The 26,615-nt window shown below is 41.9% G+C and overlaps 1 protein-coding gene across 1 annotated transcript in view; it reads right to left on the reverse strand.

Moving 5' to 3' along the window:
• ank1b (ankyrin 1, erythrocytic b) overlaps positions 1–26,615 on the reverse strand; it is a gene marked incomplete at both ends in the record, with an annotated part of 64,151 nt that overhangs the window by 30,369 nt on the left and 7,167 nt on the right. Inside the window, one exon of the mRNA XM_079178620.1 lies at positions 2,041–2,142. Within this exon, the coding sequence (XP_079034746.1) occupies positions 2,041–2,142 (102 nt within the window). The remainder of the gene's footprint in view (positions 1–2,040; positions 2,143–26,615) is intronic.

A 26,615-nucleotide genomic window follows, 5' to 3' on the forward strand; every position in this document is an offset into this window, starting at 1 on the left:
AGGTAAAGACGGGGGGAGAGAGAGAGGGAGGGAGAGAGAGAGAACCAACAAGAGCCGGCAGTAGGTATAGCAAGGACAGGTTGTTGGTGCAGAAACACATAAATCACTCATAAACAATCTCAAGCTCTCTGTATATCTCGATATAAAACAAAAAGAAAACATCAAAAGAAAGGCAAATAGGGTAGTGGGATATGGAGGGAAATATTTCCTTTAGAGGATCAAATTAAGGGTCTTTAGAAATATAATTGATCACATGGTTGGGGGCATGAAATTAAATTATTGTAGATCATATCAATATTAATTATCTGGTTGATTACATTCTCAATAGACGTATGTCAAGGACCCTTGAATGTCGCGCAAAACGTTTCCGTTTCCGTCAATAGTCGTCTTATCTTCTGCGTATCTCGTCTTCCGTGTCTCTCGTGCCGGTGCGTGAATGCACGCATCACACAGCACGCCACAGATTGCTGCGTTCAGTCTTGATGCCCAGACTTCCATCTCGCTGACAGCGTTTTGTCTGCGTATAAAAGCACTTGTCTCTTCATTTACCAAACATCACTCCCACTCCCCAGCCATCCCTAACACAACAACTTACTGGCAAGCTGGTGTGTGTGTGTGTGTGTGTGTCCAAAGCACACGTATTCACTTTCACACACATGTCTCATGATATCCAGTCGCCTGCAGTTGGAGTGTTTTATGGTCGTGATGCAACAAGGTGTAAGCGTGCAGACAGTAGGGCAGAAGATTGAGGGGACTATAATCTAATATACTTAATTATTCATGCACACCGCTTTACACAAAAGACAGAGAATCAGGAGGTCTAAGGAGCCGTGAATTTTAAAATTTTCTTTTTGAGTCTTATATTTTACATCCTGCAGAATGGCGTTCAATTGAGAGAACGGTGAGATTATGCGTCGCATTCAAATCCCAAGTTCCTTTGAAGACTAAAACAAATGATGTGCGGTGTGCTGTATCTCACTGAGGAGTAAAATGAAGTTCCTAAGTAACATTCTCATTTCATAATCATGACCTTGTTACTTCAGGGAAAGGCCTTTTACTTTCCCACAGTGGGGTGACAAAGACCTACACAGTCCCAGACATTAGAGCAAGAGGCAAAAAACAGTCTCTGCATTTTATCAAAGTAGAATTTGAACTGATGTCAAACTTTTACAGCACATATTCTACATTCATATGTTGAGAACAGAGTGTGGCAGGGTTATTTGTTTCTTGAAAATGTGTTATCAGTATATCTAGTATATCTTTGGCAGGAATATGAGACTTTTGGCTTATTGTGGCCCGAGCAAAAGGTGCGTCTTACTGGTCTGACAACAGGTGACCCCCACAGATATTATGATGCAATATTTTATGCTCAGAACAAAAAGGCAGCCAAAAGGCACTGAGCAATTTTTCCAATCGGCTGCCCTGGGCATGAATTAATAAACTTGCGGTTTGGTTTCAAGGAAAAGAGCTTATAAAGTGGCATTAACATCCCTGCTGTAGTATATCACAAAAAAAAAACACATCATCCAGACCTGCAACATTGGACATTTCTCCTGAGGAACATTAACAACTGCAAGCAATAAAGTCATCTTGCCTTGGTCTGCTGATAATGTGGCTCAGTAGTACTCTTTCATCCTAGACTGGCATGGAGGTTACTAGACTGCAGTAGCTTTGTTTTTCAGAATGGATTTCGACTCCCCAAGACGACATGCATGGAGCATCCAGCTCCTGGCTTTTTATGTGAATTAATCCACAAATGCATAAATACCGTAGCAATGTACCCGCAAAGATCCAAAGAAAAACAACAAAAAAAGTAATTTTTGGATTGAGTGCGATTCCTACAGCAGGTACTCTTGTGTAGGCTGCCATTTTTGTTAAACACTGTGAGCACTAAATGTTGAAATTGATTTTGATACCAGTCATCATTTCTTCAATTCAAATCGGTGGCTGGCTTTCTTTTCTACTCCCACTGACACAACACATGCGCGAAAACAGCTTTCTTGGATCGCCGTGCTGATGGGTTGAACGGAATGATCTTACTTGATTAGCTATGTTGATGTTGAGTCCATTCTTCAAGTGATCGTGAGCCTTGTCCAGGTTCCCCGAACGAGCTGCACGCAGGAAGCTGGTGGATGCGTCGGCCTGCAATGGAGAGGGAGAGAACTGTTCAAAACAAAACGGAGAGGAGAGCATGCACGTGAATACAGATCCAACACCATTTTACACAAAAAAAACGCAACACGTTGTACACAAATCCATTCCTCCCACACCAACAGCACACACATTGCACATCTATGCCAACATCAACAGGTCTGGAAATGTACACAAACACATCCACGGTTCCTCCAAGGTATACCGCAAGTCCTGGATATCAGGATGTGGTTTCACTAAAAGCCCCAGTCAGGTTACGTTTCTCAATCCATTACAATGATATAACAATCACTTTATGGCAAGGCTATATGCAGGAAATGTGATACTACGTTCCCGGGCTCCCCTGTCCTCCGTTAGAGGCTAAAAAGGCTTCGCCCACACTGTGAGTTTGGCAGGCGTTCATAGCCGAGCACAGTCCGCCACGAGCTCCGCTGTCTGCCTGTCTGATCTCAGAGGAAAGCTCCTGTGGTTTGTGTTTCTCGGTGTGTGTCGGTATTTGTACGCCCACCTCTGAATTCATTCATCAGCCGATAGCGTATTACGGCTGACCTGCACAATGAGATGTTTCCGATTCCCCGAGGAAGGAAATACAGCGCGCCGGCCCGTTCTCTTGACCCCCTGTCCTCCCCTGTCAACGGCAACAATATGTATCCGTTTGAGATGTTATTCTCAAGTGGTTAATTACACTGAATGGCTGAGAGATACGCCTGCCCTTTTCAAATGACTGTTTTTTTTCCCCTTCTTTTGTGCAGATGCATAAGGAGCCGAATGTTCTTTGTTTTTGTGCACCAATGCATTGCGTTAGGTTTATTCTAACAAGCAAATTATTATTTGGTCTTTCGACCGCCTCCTCCCCATCAACTTCCCTTTTCCTCAATCAACAGCCTGCTTCTCCTTCCAATTTGTTCCCATTATTTTCTGTTCACCTCTTTTCTCAAAACGTCTCAGTCGAACTCCTTTACATTCAAATTAATTAGTTTGTAATATTAATAAATAGTTCCTCTGACTTTTCATTTGACCACACTTTTTCTGTCTGACTGTCTTTATATGTATACATATATATATATATTTTTTAAAAAAAAGGTGGATAAATCTTTTAATATCCTCTTGGCTAACTCTGGCACATTTATAGGAATGTTGTATTAATGTGCACTGTCCCTAACCAAATAAACCAGTAAAGAAAATTCAAAAATACTTTGAATAAACATAAAAGCAACCCATACAAATTACTTCAATTTTATTAGAAAACAATTCTGTGAATTTTAAATAAAAGTAAATAAATACAATTTGGTCCACTAGTATCCTTTTATGTGTTTCCTTCCCTGCGTGCCTCTATTTTCTTCTCTTCCTGCAGCCCATAAATGTCTGAGAAGTGTATATTCACTATCTCATCTCTTTGCTTTGAACACGAGCGCTAGACATTACTCAGCCCGAGAGCGCTGAGAGGCAGCACTTCAAACAGTCAGTGACAGGAGCCTCTCCAACCTAACAACCCCTGGTGTTGGTACTGTGTGCTTTAGGTGTCTGTCACATTATGCAGAGATCCTTAGGAATATTCTATAATTAAAGAAACTGGTTTGTGAGAAGAAAACGTCTTCTGTACAACGTCTCGTTTGCTTCAATATACGTAGACATTTACATGATGCGTTTATTTGTTTTTCTGACTGTCAGTACCCTCACATGGCTTGTGTTAAAGCCAGTGTGACGTGTCATCCTCTTGAGTGTTCAGTTGTATATATTTCACAGTCGACTCCTTTTATATTTCTCTTCATCTGCGCTCATGATATGTGCTGTATTACTGATCACAGCCTCCACCTGCATCCCCATCACTCCTCCCCCACTGCTTCATGAACCAGTTCTCTATGTTCATTTATCATCATGAGTTTGTTAATGAGGGCTGGTCAATTTGAGTATGTGTGCCGGTGTATGTGTGTGTGTGTGTGTGTGTGTATGAGCTGGCCACCGTTTGCAGGAAAGTGAAAAATCTTGCAGCATCTTCCAGAAACTCATTCTTCACCAGCTCGTGTTCATGTTGCTGTCGGGCTGGAATCCATTCTGCTCCCTGCTCCACTACCGTCTCTGCAGTTCCATTTCCCCCTTCTTCTTTTTTTCTTCTCTTTTACCGTTCCCTCCATCCTTCCTTTCATTCTCCCCGCTGCAGAGATTAAAGCTGTGCATCCCATCCTGGACAGCTCACTGGATTTGTAATCATCGTGCCAGTTACACCAAATAATCAGATTACTGAAACACTTCATCCCGTACTTTGCCTGACCCTGAATCAGATTTTGCCTCTCCCATTCTGTCTCTGATTCACACAATCTACTTTAAATCCCCGTATTTATTAATACCATCACCCTTTTTGTTTGTAATATATAGATCAAATAACCCTGGGAAGAAAAATTAGGCAGGAGTGTTAAAATGAATCATTGCCAAGGTACATATCACTCTAATTTAGGGACGGTATACTTTCCAAATATACTTGAGGCTGGGGTAGGTCGTTTTTTTGGCAAAATTGGGCAAAAATTCCATAATAACCTTTCAGGACATTGTAATTCAAGTGGTAGCCATAGCCGTGAGCTAGCCGCAGCCGGCTACAGTTAGCAGAAGGCTTAACTATTGGCAACGTTCTCTCTCTATCTCTGAAATATTGGCTTGTATTGTCAGACTCCCTTTTTGATTAGATAAGAGTCAGGCTTTCACTGATGGGACGTGTCCGCGCATCTGCATTTGTAAAAACAGCCAATAGGAACACCCTCTCTCTGAAATGAACTGTGATTGGCCAAAGCCTCCAATCATGAGCTAGATTTCGTAAAGCCTGACTACAGAGCAGCGAGGAGGTTCAGACGTCTAGCTTTCTCTCAGAACACTGAACGTAAAATATGCTGAAATGTTATTCTGACATTTTTTGGGTGTATTTGTGACCTCAACGTGGAAATGTATGTATGTATGTCCCATTATATCCCATAGTCTTCTGCCTCGGGTGATTAAGATTTATTAATTAAGAGTTGTATAATGTGTGTAGGAGACACACTGATTGATTCTCAGCCGCTGAGCCAATATGTCTTGTCTTAGTGGACAATGTTTACCTCAGAAAACCTGTCTTTACATATATTTGAATCTCTTCACACTTCATATAATTACTCAAGAGGACCAGATGTTTTAAGTTTGATAATGTAGGGAAGTGTAAAACTAATAATGATTAGGTTTCAATTTTAAATAATAATAAAAAAAAGCTCATAAATTGTGAAAATAAGAGGCAGCAATGTGGGGACTATTGCCCTTTTATAAGCCATTATCCAATATGAAAAATAATCAAGGTCAGTATACAGGTTGTATTAAAAGTAAAGCAGAATTTGCCCTATCAAGAATAAGACATGGTCTCACAGATATCGACATTGAGTGAAATGGAAAGAAAACAGACATACATACCGTCAGAGTGAACACATGGCTAATCCAGGCAATCATACATATTAAATGTTAATGGTCTGAATTGTAAATCAGCGCACAGCACACTCTACAAGTCAAAACTACAATACACAGAGGGGAGGAGACACAACACCACTGGGGAAGCACAATTGAGCGGAACTAACTTGCCGGCAAGGTCACAACAACGTAGCAGTTTTCCTGAACACAACAACCACAAGGACACGAAAAGAAGCAACAGCAACACACGACTATCACCACAGTCAATCCAAGAAAAAATGTTATTGTGTACCAAGTATTTAAATCAGACTTTTATCAAGAACGAAAATCTGCCAGTGGGGTCAGTTACTCTAATTTACCAAATGTAAACTGAAATATTCAAGTATTCTACTGATTCTTGTCTCGAGGTAAATGTCCGTCTTCTAATATCAGGAGAAGTATTCATTGGTCGTGTAAATACAAGACTTGGAAAAGCTGACATTTTTTTGAAACCCCACTGCAGCTGATGACGAGACACAAACAAAGTGTTGAGGAAATAAGCAAAGTATACACAAGGATGTAAACAAACATCATATTTACTCTGTTATTAAAGAGCCACATTCCTCAGGCTTCCGCCTCTCAGAACCCACAATACTGACCTGATGGACAAGTCTGCGCTGAACCATATGAGCCTAGAAGACAACACACACCAGCCAAGACAACACCAAGACAAGACCAGACCGTTAATGGCAGACATATGAACTGAAAAGATCAACATGTGAACTGGTTGAAATAAGACAAAAGGTTATTTAGCATCACCCAGATATTGCTCTGTATCGGTGTTATATGTGTGTAGCTGAACCTTCAAGACTTGTGAGAATGAAATGATATCTTATAGACACATAGCCTATGTGACCCTTGGTTAATAAGTGATTAATGGTTTACATGATTCAATATACACATTCAATATACACACTGATCTAATGTTAATTGAAACCTTTTAGGCTAGTCAGTGATATCATTTTTTAACATGCACATAATACAATATCAGCATATATTCCATATATTCCATTTCATGACAGTAGAACTTCATCTTTCAATCTGCATGTGGTATAGATATCAAATCTGTAAGCTCACATGGAGGGAATATAGATATCATACTTTTTTAATCCCCACTTTGTCGAAGAGAATCACAATGAAATGCATACAGTCTATACTTGTCTTTGTGTTACGACCCTGTTCACCTTGTGCCTGGAGTGTGGCTAACCGACACAGATGTGAACATCCTCACAAAGAAACACACTCATAAGCTTTATGCTGAGCCAAAGATAATCACGTAGACATGAAAAAAACGCCAGAAGAGGGGAGATACTTCAGATGCTAATACCGAGGCAGGGAATATCGAGGCCAAACTACATCCCCATACACGTGTGGGAATTGAAAGGGAAAAAGGTTGAAGCCATCGATTTCAGGTTTGCTGTTTCATAAGTGGTATCCGTGCCCTGCGATATTCCGCATCCACATTTTGCACTCAAGCATACAGACGCACACAGTGTGAAACAGACCCATTTGTGCACACACACTTATGATGAAACACACACTAAATGGTCTGGCACAAAAGGACAGAAACACAGGTTGACCGAAAACAATTTCACACGATGACTAACGCCTCATTCCGTCTAAAGAAAAACATATGGCACAGAGGCGCACAGAACATTGGGTGATTATATCAAAATATAAGCTGTTAAATAAGCTGTTGTTGCTGTAAAAAAAAAAAATGACATTCGTTTGACTGATTTAATGATGTGAGCATGTGGAATAAGTGTTCATCAACATTAGAGTATTGAAGGACTCTTTTTATTGGCTAGTTGCACTGTACACTATACTGTCTTCTATGATAAGCAGTCGGGGAGACATTCAATCTCTGAGCATCACAAGCTCTCTGTCATTAAAGCGTTTTGGTTCTCTGTACTGTGGGTCTTCTCTGACCGACGTCATTTGCAGAACATTGGATACGTGTACTTATTGTAGCGACAGCTCCCGTCACCTCTGATTGTGAGATGAGTCCTTGTGTCCCTTCAAGTTGAGACTTCTTCTTCCGTTCGACATGCATCTCATCTCCTTCGCACTGTAACTTCGAAGGTGCTTGTAGAAATACATACTACTGCTACTACTACACTGTATTACTACTGTTGGCACAAACAGAGGATATGTTTAAGTCTATGTTTACTACGCGAGACCTTTAATTATTCATTTGAGCTAGTATCAAATTTGCAGAAAGAGAAGAGGCTCAGTATGTTTAAAAATATAGACAAGCGTTACACTATTTTATGCTTTCTGCTGACTTAGTGATATCGGTTTGTACCATTTTATCATAATAGCAGAAATAACTATCTTTTGTGAAAGTCTCTCGTTAATTTCTTCATAATTCTCATTGTTTATGTCAAGAACGGTTGAGGTTAGTAAGATGCAGAAGCGTTTTGACACATCTTCATCACAGCATCACTCTCATCCGCATTGTTGGAGTATTTGTAAAATGCACCCAAGACAATAGTCAATCCTCATATCTAACCAACAAATGATGAGGAATGATTTGCATGCCACACAAATGCAAATAAATGCATGTATTTACATCGTAATATTTGAGTACTTTAACTTAGCTAAGGGACCTTTGAATTACTATAAACAATAAATGTATAACTACTAAAGCCTATTCCTAAGTGTGTCTATGTCTGCCGTCTGTAGTGCTGAAAACACAACACATCGGTTTGTAAATGTGAGTGTGTGTAGGAAGTTCAACACTGATGTTTTCACAGTCTAACATCGTTAATTAGAAGGCAGAAAAGAGGAGCGAGATGCAGACAGGAGGGGAGAGGAAGAAAACCCCCAAAGAAACGATAGAGAGAAGTAAAAATATCTTTATTATCCTTAAAAACATCTTCCGATCCATCTCTACAGAGAGATCTAGCTGGTAGAGTAGGTATAGTCTGCATGGTGCACGAACTGACACATATTTTGGGTGTATCGTGACGCATCCTGGTGGACAGTCAAGTGTAGATGAAAAAAAAAATGGTGGTTGTTTCTCATTGTGAGCATTAACACAAAATCCATTCATATAATGCTAAATATGCACATGAAGAAAATCACCTTACAAACACACACGCGCGCACACCGAAACCAAAAATAGCTGCATGGACGCCACAGTATGTTCATGTTGGCACTAATAGGGACGGAGATGGATCACAATAATGAACCCTCATGGGTTTATACACTTCTACCACAAAGAGGGAGATTCTCCAGCGACCTCACACAAACACACATACGATGCAGAGTCCCACAGTAGAGGGTGGATTTACGCACAAAGCACAATGATTTGTAGGCTCTGACAGCAGGAAGCGGCGTAGCAGAAGCCTTGCAGGCCCCTGCTGTCAAGTCTATCACAAACAGAAAGCAAAAACAGATGCGTTTGTATTAACACACACCCATAACTCATCTAGCAAGCCATTTTGGGATTCTTCAGTACCTGCAGTGCTCATGTTTTTATCATAGGATGTTCTAGCGGGACATCAACCTCAAAGACTGGAAGTGTTAATGACATCATCCACCACAGATGCACAGAGAAAGGGACCTCGAAACCTGCTGAAACCCGCGCAGTGCAGCACAGGAACACAGAAACTATCACTTCTGATATCACTGGTACCGTCTCTTGTTTCCCACTTGGTTCCGCATCTCTTCAAGCCGTTCCCCAATTCCCTGTTAGGCCTCTAACTATAAATCATTGCCGTGGCAGGAAGGCCGGGAGTTAATGAAAAAAGGGCGTTCAGTATAATCACGATGAAACATCGGATCTGGACCATCGGTGATGCTCACCGTAGCTATTTTTCACACACGAAGTGGAAGGATGTCAACCTCCAGAAATAAATCCCACTACAGTCAGAAATAAATCATCTCATTCTGACCTGTGAACTTTATAACTTTCATCAGACACTGATCAGCGGCGGCAGAGAAACGACACAGAAAAAACTAAACAATAAGCATTGAACTTCCTGAGTTACTGTTGCCATTTTTACAAACGTAGTGTCATTCAAATCTGATAATTGGTATTTAACATAATACTTGTGACAAACATCGAACATCAAAGACTGCTTTGTTGAGTTCTTTGATCTGCCAGACATACAGTGATTGGTAATATATATGTCAATCTGAGGGATTTTAGAACGATGTCAAGTATGTAAACCATTTGTGCAAAAGATACTTAATTATGTTAAAGAGATGCAACATGGTAAATGATAGTATCCTCAATCCACAAATGAGGTAGTCGTGATTTCATATCACAGCCCAGGAAAGTGGAGATAATTTCAACAGTGAGTCTATGCCTGGCGAGATGAAGTTATAGCCCCGAGAATGAAAAATCAATCGAGTCCAGAAAGCTCCACAGAGTGGGAGTCGACCCAGTATTGATGGACGGATGGCAAGAGTGTACGAGCTGATGGTGCTCCACGAACACACAGGTAGGAGCACACCGCCAAGACAAATTACAAATTAAAAGAATGCATTTGATCGTCACGACCATTATTCTATCTTATTGTCGTGCAAATCTAAGCGTCAGACTCCCTTAAAAATAATTGGCTTGTTCAGAGAGGCATATTAAAGCAGTGTGGCTTTTCGAGGCTCTTCACATTGTTCAAAGAAAGATTTAATTTTTGTCTATCGAACAGTTAGACGTCACAGACGAGCTTCCATGCAAGTTAACCAACTGCACCAGATCTTTCTAATAGGAGAGGTTCATTAAGATGTGTGATGTCGTCTAGTGTGGTTGGATCCAAAAACTATCACACGTTTCCCACAGAGCCGCACAGCATAGACTGCACAATCATGTACTCATGTCAATACAAAACCACAATCACAAGCCAGATCAAATCAAGACTCCAGGTGATAATAACTAATAGCTGATGCTCAAATATTGGGAGTAGAGTTGACTGAGAGTGAAACTAACACCGGCCAGTAGACCAGTCTAACATATCATGGTCCATGTCCACCATGGGCTGCTCATCTAAAGCTTATATAGCTGCCCTTTAGCTTAAAAATAAAGACAAGCATTGAGGACTGAATAGATAATTAAATGATTTGATGAGATACATATATTTCGCAGCGCACCAGAACCCCTCTTCCCTCGTGAGACAATGATGAGACACATCAAAACGAGGATCTTCCTGTTGTCTTCTCTATCCCGGTGCTAAAACAGAACATCTGAAATATTTATAGCCTCTGTCAGGCCACTGCTTCTGCAACCCATTACAATCAAAGCCTGCTTTTCTATATATGGTTGGATGTTCCTTTTATATATATATATATAAAAGGAACATCCAACACACACACACACACACATGCTGATAATTGGGCAATTATATGATGTGCAGGTTTAGATTCCATTAAGTCTAGGACACAAATATAATGCAATACAATGCTAGCAACACACACACACAAATGTCTACACACTTACAATACTCCTGCTTTCTTCTTGATGACGGCATTCAGGGATAGAAATGTGACACACAATGCAGATTTATGGTCTCAATAATGGCTTTACGACGATAGGAGAGCAACTTGAAATGATTGCATGTGTCAGAAAGCTTACAAAGATGACTGGAATAATCACTATGGAAACAGAAGCAGGCATTGAAACTTCCAACAACCATCACCTCTTTCAGTGTCAAGCAGCCCATAAGAAACACTGTTACATCCTCCTCTAAAATACATAATTTATCGTTCTAGTCCAAACCCTAAATTCATAATCCACTATCTCTTGAGAATAATCCACCAGACTGCAGATGTTCTGTGTTTTTACCAAGAGATTCCTTTGAAGATTTGACCAGGTGACATGGGCATGGACACCCCCCCCCCCCACCCTCCATGATTTCAAGGTCCAGTTTTAGCCAACGACACATAAAAAAAAGGGAGACACGAGAGAGAGAGAGAGAGAGAGAGAGGGAGAGAGAGAGAGGGAGAGAGAGAGAGAGAGAGAGGGAGAGAGAGAGAGAGAGAGGGAGAGAGAGAGAGGGAGAGAGAGAGAGAGAGAGAGGAGAGAGAGAGAGGGAGAGAGAGAGAGAGAGAGGGAGAGAGAGAGAGAGGCACAATAAAGGAATGTGACACAGGGTGAGGCAGCCCTGAACTTCTCAATTCCCGAGAACGTCTTCATTTGCTCAGCTGCACATCACATCCACTCATTTCTCGTCATTACTCCTTCGACCTCTCTCTCACTCCTTCACCCTCGCGCACCTCTCGCAGCTTGGTGCAACCCCCCCTCTCTCTCTTTCTCTCCCTCTCTCCCTCAACCTGCCTCCTCTCTCTCCTTTCATAACCTTTCAATATGTATGAGCACTGCAGGAATACTACTGGCAAAGCATGCTGGGTAGAGCTGTCCCTCAGAGCCTGTTGCTGACGTCATCAGTCCGTGCTGACATTCTGGGCTCCCCGACCCCTCTCGGTATCCAAACTAAAAGTCCAGTGCCCTGCCAACTAATATCTGAATATGCATTTGAATAACACAGAGGAAGTGTTGTATCTCCAAATGTGACATAATGGCAACATTGCAGAGAAAATACATGAAGAGCTTTAGTTACTGTTTGTCAAAGTGTTCCATAATTCTTAAGGATTCACAATAATATTATCAAAAAAGCTAAGACAATAGACCCCGCTCGTGTCCGGTGCCAAACTAAAAGTAAACATTGACATATTGTCACGTCAGTCGTAAGTCATGTGACTCCTGTGAGTTTCTAGCCATGACACGTTAGTGAGTCAAGTTAACTTAAGCCGTCTCTGACATGACCAAAGCTGACGCTAGGTACCTAGAGCGTCATAGTTTGAAGCTTGGGGCCACTGACCAGGAGCGGGTATTTGACCAGTAGGGAGTGAGAATGTGTGGTTCTTAGTGATCCAGCAAGCACAACACCAGAGCCTGCAATTGGAACACCTAATTGGAATATATTCGTTGAGAATGTTGACTACACCGTAGCTTTTTCTGCTGTGACATTGGAAAATATCTGCTAGGAAAAATGTCTATAATCCTAATGAAGGAACATTCTATCATTAGAAAAATTGGCCATCAAACAAATGCCTTCATGCCTGGAGATAACACTATGACCTTTTTTTTTTGTAAAAACACTCACTCAGCACTGCTGCATCATCTTTTTGTTGAAGAAGCACATTTACATGAACCACAGCATGTAATCTGGAACATTTTTAGGCGAGGAATATATTTCCTCGGCGCTTGTGCGGCCCTCCTTATTTCCATTTCAAGCGATAAGAGGCTTGGGGCTGATTGGCTGAAGCCACATTAACTTTCCTTGGAGTGGAGCTGTCCTGTGATTGCCCAATCAATGCTAAGAGGTAAGCGCCATAAATTCAGCACCACAGTGTCTGATCATCCAGGACCTGATGTGACTGACCTCAAATGTGTGCTGGCACAGGGAAGGTGCAGTGCCTCTCACTTTTAATAGTTTTTAAGGTGCAAGATTAGGAGCATTTCCATTGCCTTTCAGCGGCTCTCAACATGTCGACTGCGTGCCAGCGGGTCGCTAACGGTGCTCAGAACGCTACCAGTGCAAACAATGGCAAAAATACTGACAGAGCTAACAGTGTTTACCTGAGGGTGAACCGAAGGATGGGTGTGACGCTTCCACGACAACGCTGTTGGTCAAGACGGGACGGGGACTCCTCTGGTTGCAGAAAGAAGTCAGATTGTATAGAAGTCTATGAGAAAATGACCCTTCTTCTCACTTAATTTATCACCTCAGTGAACACGGCACACATGAGCTTACGCTCTCAATCGCTAGTTTTAAGTCTTCTTCACCACAGCATGATGTTCATTTCATAAACTATGAGTCAAATAGACCATAAAGCGGAGTATGCTTAAGGACAGCTAAAAATATGGTCTCTTCCGTTCACTGGTTGCAAAAAGCCAAGATGGCGACGGACGAAATTCAAGATGGCGACGGCCAAATCGCCAAACTCAAGGCTTCAAAATGGCAGTCCACAAACACAATGGATGACATCACGATGACTACCTCCCCTTCTTATGTACAGTTTATGGTAGAGAGAGCAAGAAGTTAGCGGACTGCTGAGTGTTTGAATGCTCTCTCTCTGCTTCGCAAAATCCCCATGTGTGTGCAAAGCCCCGCTATCAGTGAAACACAGAGATCAAAGGAGAGGTGACAGTAAATGACACGGTAAAGACTCTCTCACTGAGCTTAAATGAAACGTTGCTTCTTTCTTACAGGAGGGGCGGTGGGTTCCCCCAAGGCAATGGTAGAGAAAAAACTGTGTAGCCTCAGTTGAAGTATTTTTAAGTTTTTTTGCCCAGTCAATGTGTTCATTTTAAAAATAATTATATTTTGCGTCTGCATAGCATCTGCCAATGGGCCATCACAAAAACGGAAGGCATAATAATATGTAAATTCCGTTCCAGGAGAGACCAGATTGAGGCTTCTCTGCAATTAGTTGGGAAAAAAAAAAGTGTGTTTTTCGGTATCAGCACCAGCCTAAATGAGTTGGGAAATATCTGCATAACAGATATCGGCACAAATCCAATAACCTGCATCCTTACAAACCGTGCACTTAAAAGAATACAATTAATATGTTCAGTTCAATGTGAGTAAAGTGGCATTTTTAATGGGTTAAAGTCGTTCATGAAAGGAGAAGATGGAAGCAAACTGGTAACTCATAAATGGTGCATTAAGACACTCAAATATTGCAAAGAAGGAAGAAGGGGATAGACACGGAAGCAGGGAGCCACTATGTCTGAAAGTCATGTGTGCATAACTAATGCAAAGCACTCAGCTGCACTTGGTCAATGAACGCTGCACTATCTCCCATATGGCCGATATGCAATCACTATGACAGGGGGAAGCAGTCAGCGGAGGGAGGAGCAAGCGTGATGGACAGAAAAGGAGAAGACAGACAGGAAGGGCATACAGGAGAGAGGGGGCGTCTGATAGCGTTCAACCAAATAAAGGAAGGTGTAGAGGACATAGAGGGTAATGATACAATGAATGAGTAAGAGGGAATAAAAGACAGAGGGGGTAGGGAGGAGTGTGGAGGAGCTACGAGGAGAAAAAGGAAATGGGAAGAACAGGCGAAAAGGACTGACTGTCTTTATATTGAAGCCGATCATTTTGAAAATGGAGTTTATTAGGTTGTTTTTGCAAGTCAAACCTGAAAACATAGCAGACACCTGAGATCACATAAGAATACCATGGCATGTGAGATCATAGCCCCAGACTATTTTCCAACTTCTCAGCTTCAGGAGTGTTCACAAAAGGTTACATTGTTAAAAATGCCGGCTTTAGTGTGGTTGAAAAGCAATAGCAGGACTAAATACGCTAGTGTGGACATGACTTTTACAGTGAAATAGAGAAGTGGAGGTCAGCTGTAAGTGAGAAGGATGGAGAGAGGAGGGGTGAAAGCCAACCGCGAGAGAAGGCATGTGTTAAAGCAACCTATCTGTGTATGTGTGTGTGTGATGGGAGAGATAGGTGTCTTAGAGCAAAGAATCTCCAACTGGGAGATTTTCTTTTTACTTGTAATTCCTCCACAGGAGGAGGTCAGTGGTCACGGTCGGTTACAGAGCAGCACCTCTGGGGCCTGTGGAGATGAGATGTCTTGAAGGAAGGTCAGTGATTCCTGATAAGAGGGGACGAAGGGAGGTTTGCGTAGTCACTGCACCTCTCTGCTACCCCAGATTAAACTCAACGAGCCAGCACGTTCCCCCCCTGATAAAATCTGTCAAAGCAATGATTCAGCCTTTTAATATGCATGGCCTGTGTATCAATCTATATGTCCACCCCATTGACCAAATGTAAATCGGTATATGCAGTACAGTCTATGGCAGTGTTTCCCAAACTCTTTCTCTGGATAACACTTGCTCCTACCATCTCAACATCACCTTATTATAATATTACCTTGAATAGGTTAATCAGCCATTTCAAAGAGCTATACCTTTGATACCTCACAGCTTTGCTGTATGCATGCGTTATAGAAAATAAATACACATGTTAAACACTTTACAAATGCAGTTAACAGGCTAATTATTTCTATTTCTGCGAGACAAATGTACGCTGACCTTTCATATTAGAATAAATGATGGCAAGAATTATCAGAACAATACGAACATTCAGGCTCCCTCATGTGGCTCGAAAATGAACCGCAGATTTAAATGTTAAATGAAAGACAATTGAAGAAATTCTTCAAATTTATCTCCTGCGACCCACCTGTGGGTCACGAACCAGTCTTTGGGAACAACTATGGTCCATTCATCCGTCTATCAGTCGGTGTGTTCGAGTATTGGCTGTTTGTATGGGGATTTAGGAACCATGCCATCAATAATGGAATTCCCATCATACGAGCTGATTCTTTCTTTTTTTGACAAAGACACTGAATAAACAGACACACAATTTACGTGCAAATAAATTCTCTTTTTGTCTCTCTCACACACACACACAGAGTTAAAATCACTCTCACCCTCTGCACTGCTGTCTCAGTAGACAACGGTTGTAACACTTGTTACTGCCTGTTTCAGCACCGTCAGTTTATCACTTCACCCTCCCCCATCCATCTGTCATCTGTTCATTTGGAGGTGATCTCGGTCTAAGACCGAGGTCATTGCCATTACCTTTGGCCTTCGTTGCATCCAGTCTGAGGATATTTCACTGTTGGCAAAATCTTACATTTTCTATTTGGTGGTTTTATTACAGTTATTAAAATAGACCTTGTAGTTACAGAAGTACAGTCTTTTTAGTATGGGTATGCAACTTTCGAGCAGAGGCCTAAAAATAGGGCTAGGGTTTAAAAAGGTTAAAAGCCTACATGTGTGCACAACATTTTATTGACCAACTAGTGGCAATATACAAAAAAAATGTATTGCACAATAACAGAGATATATGGTATACTAGGATCACTTTTAAAAAGCTCAGTGGGCAAGGAGTTTATTTTTCTTATACAGTGATCATTATTTATGTTCCTCTATTACTGTATGAACTGACACTAAATGTAATAAATATCGTGCCTGTGAAGGGTTTAGTTAAAACATACATCTGTAAACTTTATGTAAAACCCTTGAGACCTAAAAAAGTATGATGCACACTGATCATAGATATATCTCCAGATATATCTCTGAACGTCTGGCAAATAAAAGAGATCAAGCCATGTTTTGTAAATAACTACAGTAGTATTCATCCTTTTTAGCCTTATATGCTAATCACCACTGGGTCACAATTCATTTGTTTTCAAGCAATAAAATAGAACATTTGATATAGAAAAATGCCTAATTGTGCAGGGGCAACTAAACTAGATACCAACAAGTAAGTTGACCACAAAACTCAACAGTCACAGTAAGATCACTGCAGTATGACTCAGTAGTTGAAGGCACAGTTGGACGTTGGATGGCAGAGTATCTGTGATCGTGGCATGGGAAGAGGAGATAGATGGGCCGGCGGGTGTCAGTGTGTGTGTGTGTGTGTGTGTGTGTGTGTGTGTGTGTGTGGGGGGGGGGGTTCAGGAGCTGCTGCCCTATCGTGACGTTGACTGACTGACTATCAAATCACCCGTGTCATGAATCAGGACTGTAGAGGGCTCTGGATCTGACACACACTAACTCACAAGAGCACGCTGACAGGCGCCAGACACATCGAAGCGCACACTCTCGACCTGCATGTGAATGCTGGTGCACCCAAAAAAAAAAGAAAAAAAGCCAGATTTTAAAGATGTACATATTTTTAAAAAAAACACAAACACTCCATTCATGTGCAGGCGTGTCGGCGTGGACACGCACCGTGACTTCATGCTAAGCCGTGCTCCAAAACAGGCGGTCGCGGAGGCCGACATATGCTCCTCACGGCAGGATGTAAAGACTCCAGCAAACGCGAGGAGGCACGAGTCAGCTGACAATCAAGTCACAGGGCCTCCACACGAACGGTGGTCGTGACCTCGCTCCTACCCACACAGTTTGTTCAAAGTGGCGTTCGTGAGTTCATGTTTTTCCTTCCCCGTATCGCTCGCTCTCTTTCTCAGCAACGATCCGGGAGGACGGATCGACACGATGACGGAAGACTGCTGAACATCAAACCAGAGCTGTTTTCTCTCTTCTGTCTTTTGTGACGGTGACGGAGTGTAAATCACATATGCTGTGAAAAATAGATGTGCATGTCACACACACACCACACACCCAGAAAGGTGCAGTCCTTTGTTTGATCATTTACCCATTTGTGTTCTCATCACATGCAGTTTAACACGTTCAGAGGTACAAACACAAATATGAACTTTCACTGGAAACATATGCAAATAACGTGCGCCTAATTGCTTTGATATTTTTCAGAGTTGAACAATCTTGACTGGGGTTAACATATCGTATGTCAGAGAGGAAGAAGCTGAGGAAACAGAGGGGTAATTTCTGCTTTTCGAGCAACCAGTGTGAGAAGTGTTAATATACGCAATATGAATTAGCCGTGTTTACTGTATATCCATGTGTTTGCATATCTGTGCAGCTGCATGTTGTAGACGCCCCGCTGTGCATGTCTGTGTCAGTGACAGCGGGTCATCTCTAATCACCCAGTGGGTGCAGAGTCATAGCAGCAAGCCTCGTGCTGAGAGAGGGAGGGGTGCTCCATCAGCACGGTGGAGGAAAAGTCACAAAGGACGAATGCGAGATGAACTAGAAGACAAGATCGCAGGAGGGCCATGGCTACCTCCTGTTGTTATTGTGATCTCACAAACTACCGCTATGACTACTGCTTCTAAAAAATATCAATGACTCAGCAATAGCATTAGGAAAAGTAGTGTGAATTCCTTACAGCACTGGGGACCAAAAATGCCCCGTTCTCTGTTTTAAAACAAGCTGTCAAATCTGGTACTTTGGTATCTGGTATTTTTAAAAAGGTCATGACATGAAGTGAAGATGACATGCAATTAAAGTACATATGTTGTTAAGAAACATAATCACATCACAAGCAGAACCACATGAATGGCAAATCATCTCAACCTGCCACCGTAGGAGATCATGGTATACAAATTGATATGGCTGGTGTGATAGATTTCACGGGGTGTGGTGACCACTCCCCGAGGTCGGTCGATAGAGCCAACTCCTTATGATTCAGCACTCTGTGCAGGTACACAAGGGACGTTTTAAGCCCACGAGGAGCTATTCATCAATGGGACAAACTCCTGATAGCAGGGTCAGGCCTTGAAGGTCCAGCAGGGGTTAACGCATAGCCTGTCCATTTAAAGCCGCAGCGAGTGGCTTGTACCCAGAGGCCAGCCAACTACAATTTTCCATATAGTCTAGATTAGAGAAGCGAGTCACAGAGAGAGAGAGAGAGAGAAGATGAGTGAAGCCGGATCTAAACTCGTTAACATTAAAAAAAAAAAGGGCCTGTGGGCCAAACCAGACACTAAAACCATCACAGTGACACTGACACACACACAATTTGAGACTATTAAATCAACAAGAGTGCCTGGAATAATCCATCTCTCACAATAAGCCAACAAGACAGCAAAATATACAAAGAGTAAAAATAAATGATCTCCAAAACACCAGCTTTTTATTTTCACCGATGCATGAATCCTAATAAACCCGAAAGGGAACACACTGTTCCCCTCAGCGTAAGGAGCAATACATTCACTAAAATGCATCATCAGGCTTTGTCGGCCACACAAGCCGGTGAACGAGGATGAAAAGTGGGTAGCAGCATGTCTAGAACACATGATGTCACAAAGAGAAGGCACTGAGCTCCTTCCGAAGCTCATGCTATAATAAACCCTATGCACCAGGGAGAGCTAAAAATATGGGCTAGACAAGCTGACACACTGCATTTGCAGAAAGCCGCACTCCGTTTGGAGCGCCATCAATCATCTTCATCAGCCGTGACAGCGTGAGGTTGGTATTGTTTTCACCTTGCGAGTCTGTGTGTCATCAAGGCAAAACGGGGTCCTGGAGACACCTACTGAGGCGGGAACCACCACGGGATGCTATACGTTGCCAGGTGTTTGTTGATCTGATTGTCTTTGGACACGTTTGGACACGTTTGAAGATGGGCGTGGTCCAAGGAAGGGCGCCAGAAGTAGCGGGTTAGAATGTTAGGCCCTCTCTCTTTACCCCCCTGCCTGATTTGGCGTGATCCCATTGCAAGCTCTATTCATTATTGTGTTCATTGTTTCTCTGCTGCAAGACTATCATGGCTTCGACAGATAGGGCTTTATAGCGTTGGAGCAAACACATACCACACAATTACCTCGCTTCAAGGACAATCTATGTATTAAGCATCCTCTTTCTAATTAATATTTCATGTCAGAGTGAAAAGGCCCCTAAAACCATGTTATAAACATGAGATGTGAGACACTCTGGGGAAATACCGCCGCAGCATCATGTATCAATTCCGGCAGATATTTCTTGAAATCTAGTCGTTTTGAAACAAAGATACAATAAAAATATCTACAATAACCAGAGGCAATATCTGCTGTTTCTACAGAATGTTTAGCAGTGAAGAAAATACTTTCAACCCTTTGTTACTGGGTCATTACAATGCCTGTCCTTGACCGCATTTATTATTTCATATGTTCAACTTGCATGGGGGAGATTATAGTACTTTTACGGCAGAATGTGTGCACTTAGTACCAGATGCAAATATACAACAACTACAGACAGATTTGTAAACTGAGATAAAGATAACATGCTGTGTTGTTACCAAAAAAAGTAGTTTTCTCTCTTTTTCCTGTGGGGGGATGAAAATTATCGTGTAATCAATCACTTTAGACGCTTTGCATGGTTCAGTGAGCTTGGTGACTTGAATTCTGATGAAGGAGAAGAAACCTCAATTTGCTAAGCCATAGGATTAAGGGGCTGTTTTTAGTATGTATGCTATGTGCATGATTGACAGTGGGTGTTTTGTCCTCTCACCTTGGCCTTCCCCATGGGGCCACTGGTGCAGAGCCAGCAACACACCCTGTCACCCCATCAGTCGCTCATCCCGCCCGAAAAAAACAGCCGAGTCAGACTCTCTTCGTCATTACAATCTGGCCACGATCCACAAATATTTTAGCCTGTGTGTGTTTGTATGAGTCATAGATGTGAGCTCAACGGTGTAAAAACTCAAGTGTGTGTATGAGGGAGAGAGGATGTAAGAATTCGAGACACACATGCAACGAATCAATCAAGTCAGGCGTTGCAGTGATCCACTTGTGTCCTTCTAGCACAGAGAAACACAAAGTGTGATACACAGTGATGCTGTAAGCCACTGCCTATTTTTGGCCATGATTATGTTTTTTTTGTTGTGTCGTGAGAGCACTGAATGAGACAGTTTTGGTTAAATTAACTTCCATGAACTAAACACACTGTGAAAGGGTTAAAGTTCAATGACAAACATGAGGACGACGCCCACGGTAGCAACCTGTCAATCACAAGGTAGCCACGCCCTAAAACATAACCTGCTTTATTGTCTAGTATATTCTAAATGGGACCATAATTTACTAATTGAACATCATGCTGTATTCAAGAAGACTCGATTGAGATCTTAAACTCATGTTTACAATGTTTACTTAAGTAAGAAATCAAGTGAGAAGTAGCGTCATTTTCTCATAGACTTCTATACAATCAGACTACATTTACCAACCAGAAGAGTCTCCCCCTGCTGGCCATTAGAAAGAATGCAGGTTTAAGGCCCCTCTGCATCGGCTTCACTATTCAGAACCAGAGGTTGCCGCCTCCCACTAACCCTGCATCGCTATGCTACTGTTCCACAGAACCATGTGAGAAGCTGTCATGATTGGATGAACCATCTGTCAATCAAATTCTTACTGAAGCCAGTCTGGAGAAGAGCACGAACATATAATTTTTTCATCCAGAAATGCCTTAAGTGCCTTTCTTTGCTTTTCATTCAATGAAGAAATATTCTTGAGTTCTGATACAACTGATGCTTTGATCTCGTGATATAGATGCTGATGTGAAGTAAACAGTGGATCATGCAGTAACAGCAGTGCATGATGAGAGAATCTCTCACTCGTCACTGGCTCTGCGCCATGCTGACTTTTGTAACAGAAGCCAACAAGTAGTAAATAGAGGAGACGAGGCCAAGCCGAAGATTATTCTCCAGGGAAAACACAAAACTCTGTATTATTCCTTTCACTTGTATGTCATTAAGCCCCTCATCGGCTCAGCAATTCTTTAAAAAAGAAGGTAGAGCAGTGTAACATTTCCATCTGTTCCTGTGTTCCTGCTAACTGGATATCATCAAAATGCCAGAAAACATTTTACGACTCACAGGCTGATTTGGCAAAACAGTGTTAACATTTTTTTTACAACACTCATCCTCTAACTCTGTGTCTAGACGGCTAATGGATGGTTGTCCTATGGATGATTTGTGCTACCTGATTGTTTGCTGGATTTGCCACACTACACAGAAGAACACATTGCATTGCTTGCGCATGACTAACTGCTGATAGATCGCTGAAAAACCGGGGAAAAGGAAATTGAGCAGAAAGAGAAACTCGCTATGATCTGCTTTGCTGTGTTGCGGAATGTTTTCATCCCCTGCCTGCTATCCCACACTCTTAGATTGTCAAATAACAGGCATCAATGTTGGATCAATTAGCTGCGGTCAATAGCATCATGGCATTAGGGAAGCGAGAGGGGGTAGAGGACAGCCTCTATCCCCAAAGGGAAAAGGGCTTTCCAGTGAGACAAATCTCCATGTCAGTTAATGAGGCTCAATCTGCACACCAAGCAGTACATTACCATCTGGTATGGTGTGGTGGACGGAGCAACACGTCCTTACCAGTCAATAACAGCCCAACGGTAAATCACTCTCAGCCTCATGTTGCCGACGCACACTGGTAAAGGAAAACTGATTTGTTTTAGGGTTAGGGATATTTTTGGGGGGTATTTTAGACTCATTCATACACATTTTCAGCCTTATGCATCGCGTGAATTGCTTGACTGCTCGACAATGCGTGACATTAATAATAGACTATTAGAAGCTAGAATGAGGGCAAATGCCCATGTGTATTAATTTCCTGGCTTTGGATTTCGCAGCGGCCCGGGCTGACAAAGTAGTTAGCGGCCGACTCTGACACAGCAAACTACGGTGCCTGAATGCTGTCGGCAGTGGTACCGACATGTAAAGTGAGTCGGGGATTCCAAAGAGGAAGCCTTTAAATCGTTTTTGAATCCTGGGCATACAGACTTTTGACAAGACTGTTGAGAGGAGGGCTACAGAATGTGTATAGACTTCTACATAGGGTTCTTGCATAGTACTCTAGCTTATGTAACGAATGAAATACTTGGAGACATTGTTTACTGACTTTTCTGGGCTTCTTAGAATCTCCACTGGTCGTACAGAGGTGGTCAGGTTGGCTCGCCATCAACAGCTGCATACAAAACACCTTAACCAAGTACTATGATAGCCTAAACGAAATCATAAAAGTGTAAGCATGCCTTCGCTGCTGCAAGCGTGTGTATTGTCAGAGCAGTTATTGTAGGAAAACAAATAACAGACAAAGAAAATCTAATTTTACCGATGCGTTCAATAACAACATATTGCACCTTGCCAGGAATGTTAATTAACTACGTTTCCTCATTATGTTGATTTGTAAACGTAATCCGGGCGACATTATGTTTCATTCAAAATGTGCAGTATGCTGTTGCTTATTAATAGTATAAAAACTAAATTTCACATATGAAATGTATACAATAAGCCTTTTCAATAAATAATATAACTCCTTCCCTCCTCCTACCATTAAAAATCAGTAGGACTAAATGTGATAAACGCAAGAGGCACGGACAACAGTTAATGAGACGGGATAAATGAGGGAGGTAAAAAAGAGAGAGCGAGAGAGGTGGGGGAGAAGGAAAAAAAGACAGGAGGGAAAGATGGCGGGAGTCAGAGAGATAAACACTGCGAAGAGCAGGAATAAGCAAAGAGACAGAACGATAGCTGGCGGAGGTAACGTGCTGAGGGCGTTGATGAGAGAACAAACTTCACTTTCCCCTCCGACCATCTAGGGTTTAAAATTGAATTAGCGATGAAGTATTTATATACAAGTGCAATGTGCATTTTCCAACTCGATGGCTCTGTACAGTAGACAGCAGAGGAGGAGAGTGCAGGGAGACACACAGCACTGTTGATTGGCTTTCTCTCTCTTTTTCAACATGTCATGGGCATAATGACTAATTCACAACCAGCAACAGATCAACAAGTAGCAGAGGGACTTTTAGACTCGACTGAAACACCCAGTTCGGGTTCCCTGCTAGCCGTCTCCCCCTTGCTGCCTTTGTGTTCCCCATCAGTGAGTGCTGATGCGAGCTCTCTCGGATCAGAGAGTGTGAAGTGATACCAGTGAATGAATGGCAGCTGGTTTTGGCACAGAGGACTGGAAAACTCTGATGTTGGATTGTGGCATTTTCAGAAGTTACACAACTTGAAAACCAATGCTGTTCACGGTGCGTATTCCTCTTTGACCCGATAACTTTTCATTTTAACTGGATGTGTGTGTGTGTGTGTGTGTGTGCATAGATTGGTTACTGAGTGATGAGCCTGAAGAGAGAGGAGCCATTACATCTGCCATCAAGTAGCAATCCCAGTGACGCATGACACCCTTCTCATGGTGCAGATTTGCACACACACAAAACCAATTAAACCACCTACACACGTGCATGCCTCAATGGGTGAAATAAAGGTGACACTACTTGTCAAAGAGCACTTACTTCCATTGCATCAATTAATTAGTATTTTTTTCAATCATAGCTTTTTAAGCCCCGAACGTCATATTAACTGCAACATGGGGGACGTCTCAAATCCGTGAATGTAACAGTCATATTTAAAATTGACACGGCATGACTTGTTTTGAGCATCCCTCCACAGATTTCTGACTTGCGTCCTTGCTAAGTTCTCACTGCCTTTGTAAAGAAAAAAAAGCTAATAATCCTTAACATGCAGCCACCAACAAAAGAATGTGTGCTAAATGAAAAAAAAGTCGCTGGAGACGAGTTGCTTGGAAAACAAATACAGGAAGTGAATTGAATCCACACCTCTGACACAGTCCCAAAACAAGCTGAACGACACGATGTTCAAAGAGATATGGTTTCTTACAGGGCAATATATGAAATTATACATTATTGTGAGGGTGTGTCCATCCACATTTTACTATTAGACTTACTATTAGACTTAGTATTTAGTAACTCCAAATTTGTTCGCTGCCCAGGATCAATCTCAAGTCAGTTTGGAATATGTGACAAATACATAGTTCCACTACATTTTCAAACATTTAAAAAATGCTAATGCTAATCTCCTATTTTGATACTTGGCTGCCGATTATTAATATATTGTGATCCAATGTTATGATTTATTATTTTTTACCTTGTTCTTAATTCTAGACCATGGGGAAAAGTTGAATCATACACTTCTAGAGACTTTTACTTTGGAAATAACTAAATTGATAGAGCAAAAATATTTGACTTTCAGCATGTCTGTAGTCACAGATGTCCTGAAGTAAATTGTCAGGGACTACGGAAACTGATATCTTGTCACAAAATTCAACAGTAAAAGCAGTAACATCCTTCCACCTCCGCATAAACTCAAATGAGGCAATTTCATTTGAATTCCATCAATTTAGGCATTAAAACAAATCAATGTTTCTTTTTAAATTGCAATACTTCAGTAAATACATTTTCGATCCTTAGTATCCTGTATATGAATGCATTATGTCTATTTGCCAGCACAAATAATGCAAAATGTGTTTAGGCCGGCAGAGGAAAGTGATGGAGTCAGGGTGTGCCTGAGAGCGGCTGCTTCAGTGCATTAGTGGATTCCTGCAGAACACATGATCCATGTAGACCTTGAGGAGCACTAATTCCATTACATAATGCCCAGCTCCTGCTCTAAGTGTGTGTGTGTGCGGGGGGGGGGGGGGGGGGGGTGTATGTGTGCTCTTTGTGTTGCATATCAGTGTGTGTGGCATTGTGTGCCAGTCCATATCACTTTCACTCTTCCTCTAATGATTCTTAGGAATTAACGGCCCTCAGATACTGATTTTGCTAATGACCTGTGAAAAGTCAACTCAGTACTAGGTATATACTGTATGTAGGTCAATTGTAGGGCTGTAAAAGTTTGTGTATTTGTGCTGAACTGTCACGGTAAAGGGGGGGTCCAGGTCCAGTGCATGCAGCAGAATGCACGGTATGTAGATTTACGCACATAATGCGGAACCAAAGCTCACAAGCCGCCGTGGGAACATTGAGCCGTACGGCGTTAGCAACATATGCTGAGGTTAGCACAACAGGCTGATTGGCGTGACTGACTTTCACATGTGACTGATGTGTTTGTTCAGGCGTTACATTTTACTCCTTAATAATACATACATGTTTGGGTGCTTTGAATGTTAAAATATAGCCATGGTGAAACTGATCGAAACACATCTCCTACTGTAATGCACAAGTTGTAATTTTAACATAAAAGATGCTTTTTGAGTATACTCAGTACCCAGCAAGAGGGTTTTGTCTTTGAGACTTCTACTATCGTCTGTTCACAATAAATTAAAAGAAATGTATCCTTTTGCATTTGGGTATTTCCCCTCTCTGTACTGATCCCGAACCGTGACCCTATTAAATTATGTAAATAAGATGTGTTTTATAAGTGTGCTATATTTTAGATGTCCCTTTTCGATGTGAATTTCGAGCAGCTTGGGATAAAAGAATACCACTAATTGTGCAATCCTTGTATAATGACAATAGTACATCCTTCAACCTCTAAGACAAATCTCTGTCAAATGCTGTCTGACTCCTGCACTGTGAGTTGAAAAGAAACTCAGCATTCACATAAATCTGTTCACAGCAGTTTGAGACGGTGGCTGAAACGACAAGCATTTTTTTTCTCACTTCAGCATTTCCTGTCGATCTGTGCAGGAAGTTCGCTGCCTCATCGCCGACCGAGGCATTCTTCATCATCCCACCACGGTAACATCAGTCACTTCAGATCGCCTGCTTGCTGACCCCAGGGTCACAATAAACGTTGTCAAAAGAT

Source organism: Pholis gunnellus, assembly GCF_910591455.1.
Source record: "Pholis gunnellus genome assembly, chromosome: 18".
In the NCBI taxonomy this organism is placed as follows: Eukaryota; Metazoa; Chordata; class Actinopteri; order Perciformes; family Pholidae; genus Pholis; species Pholis gunnellus.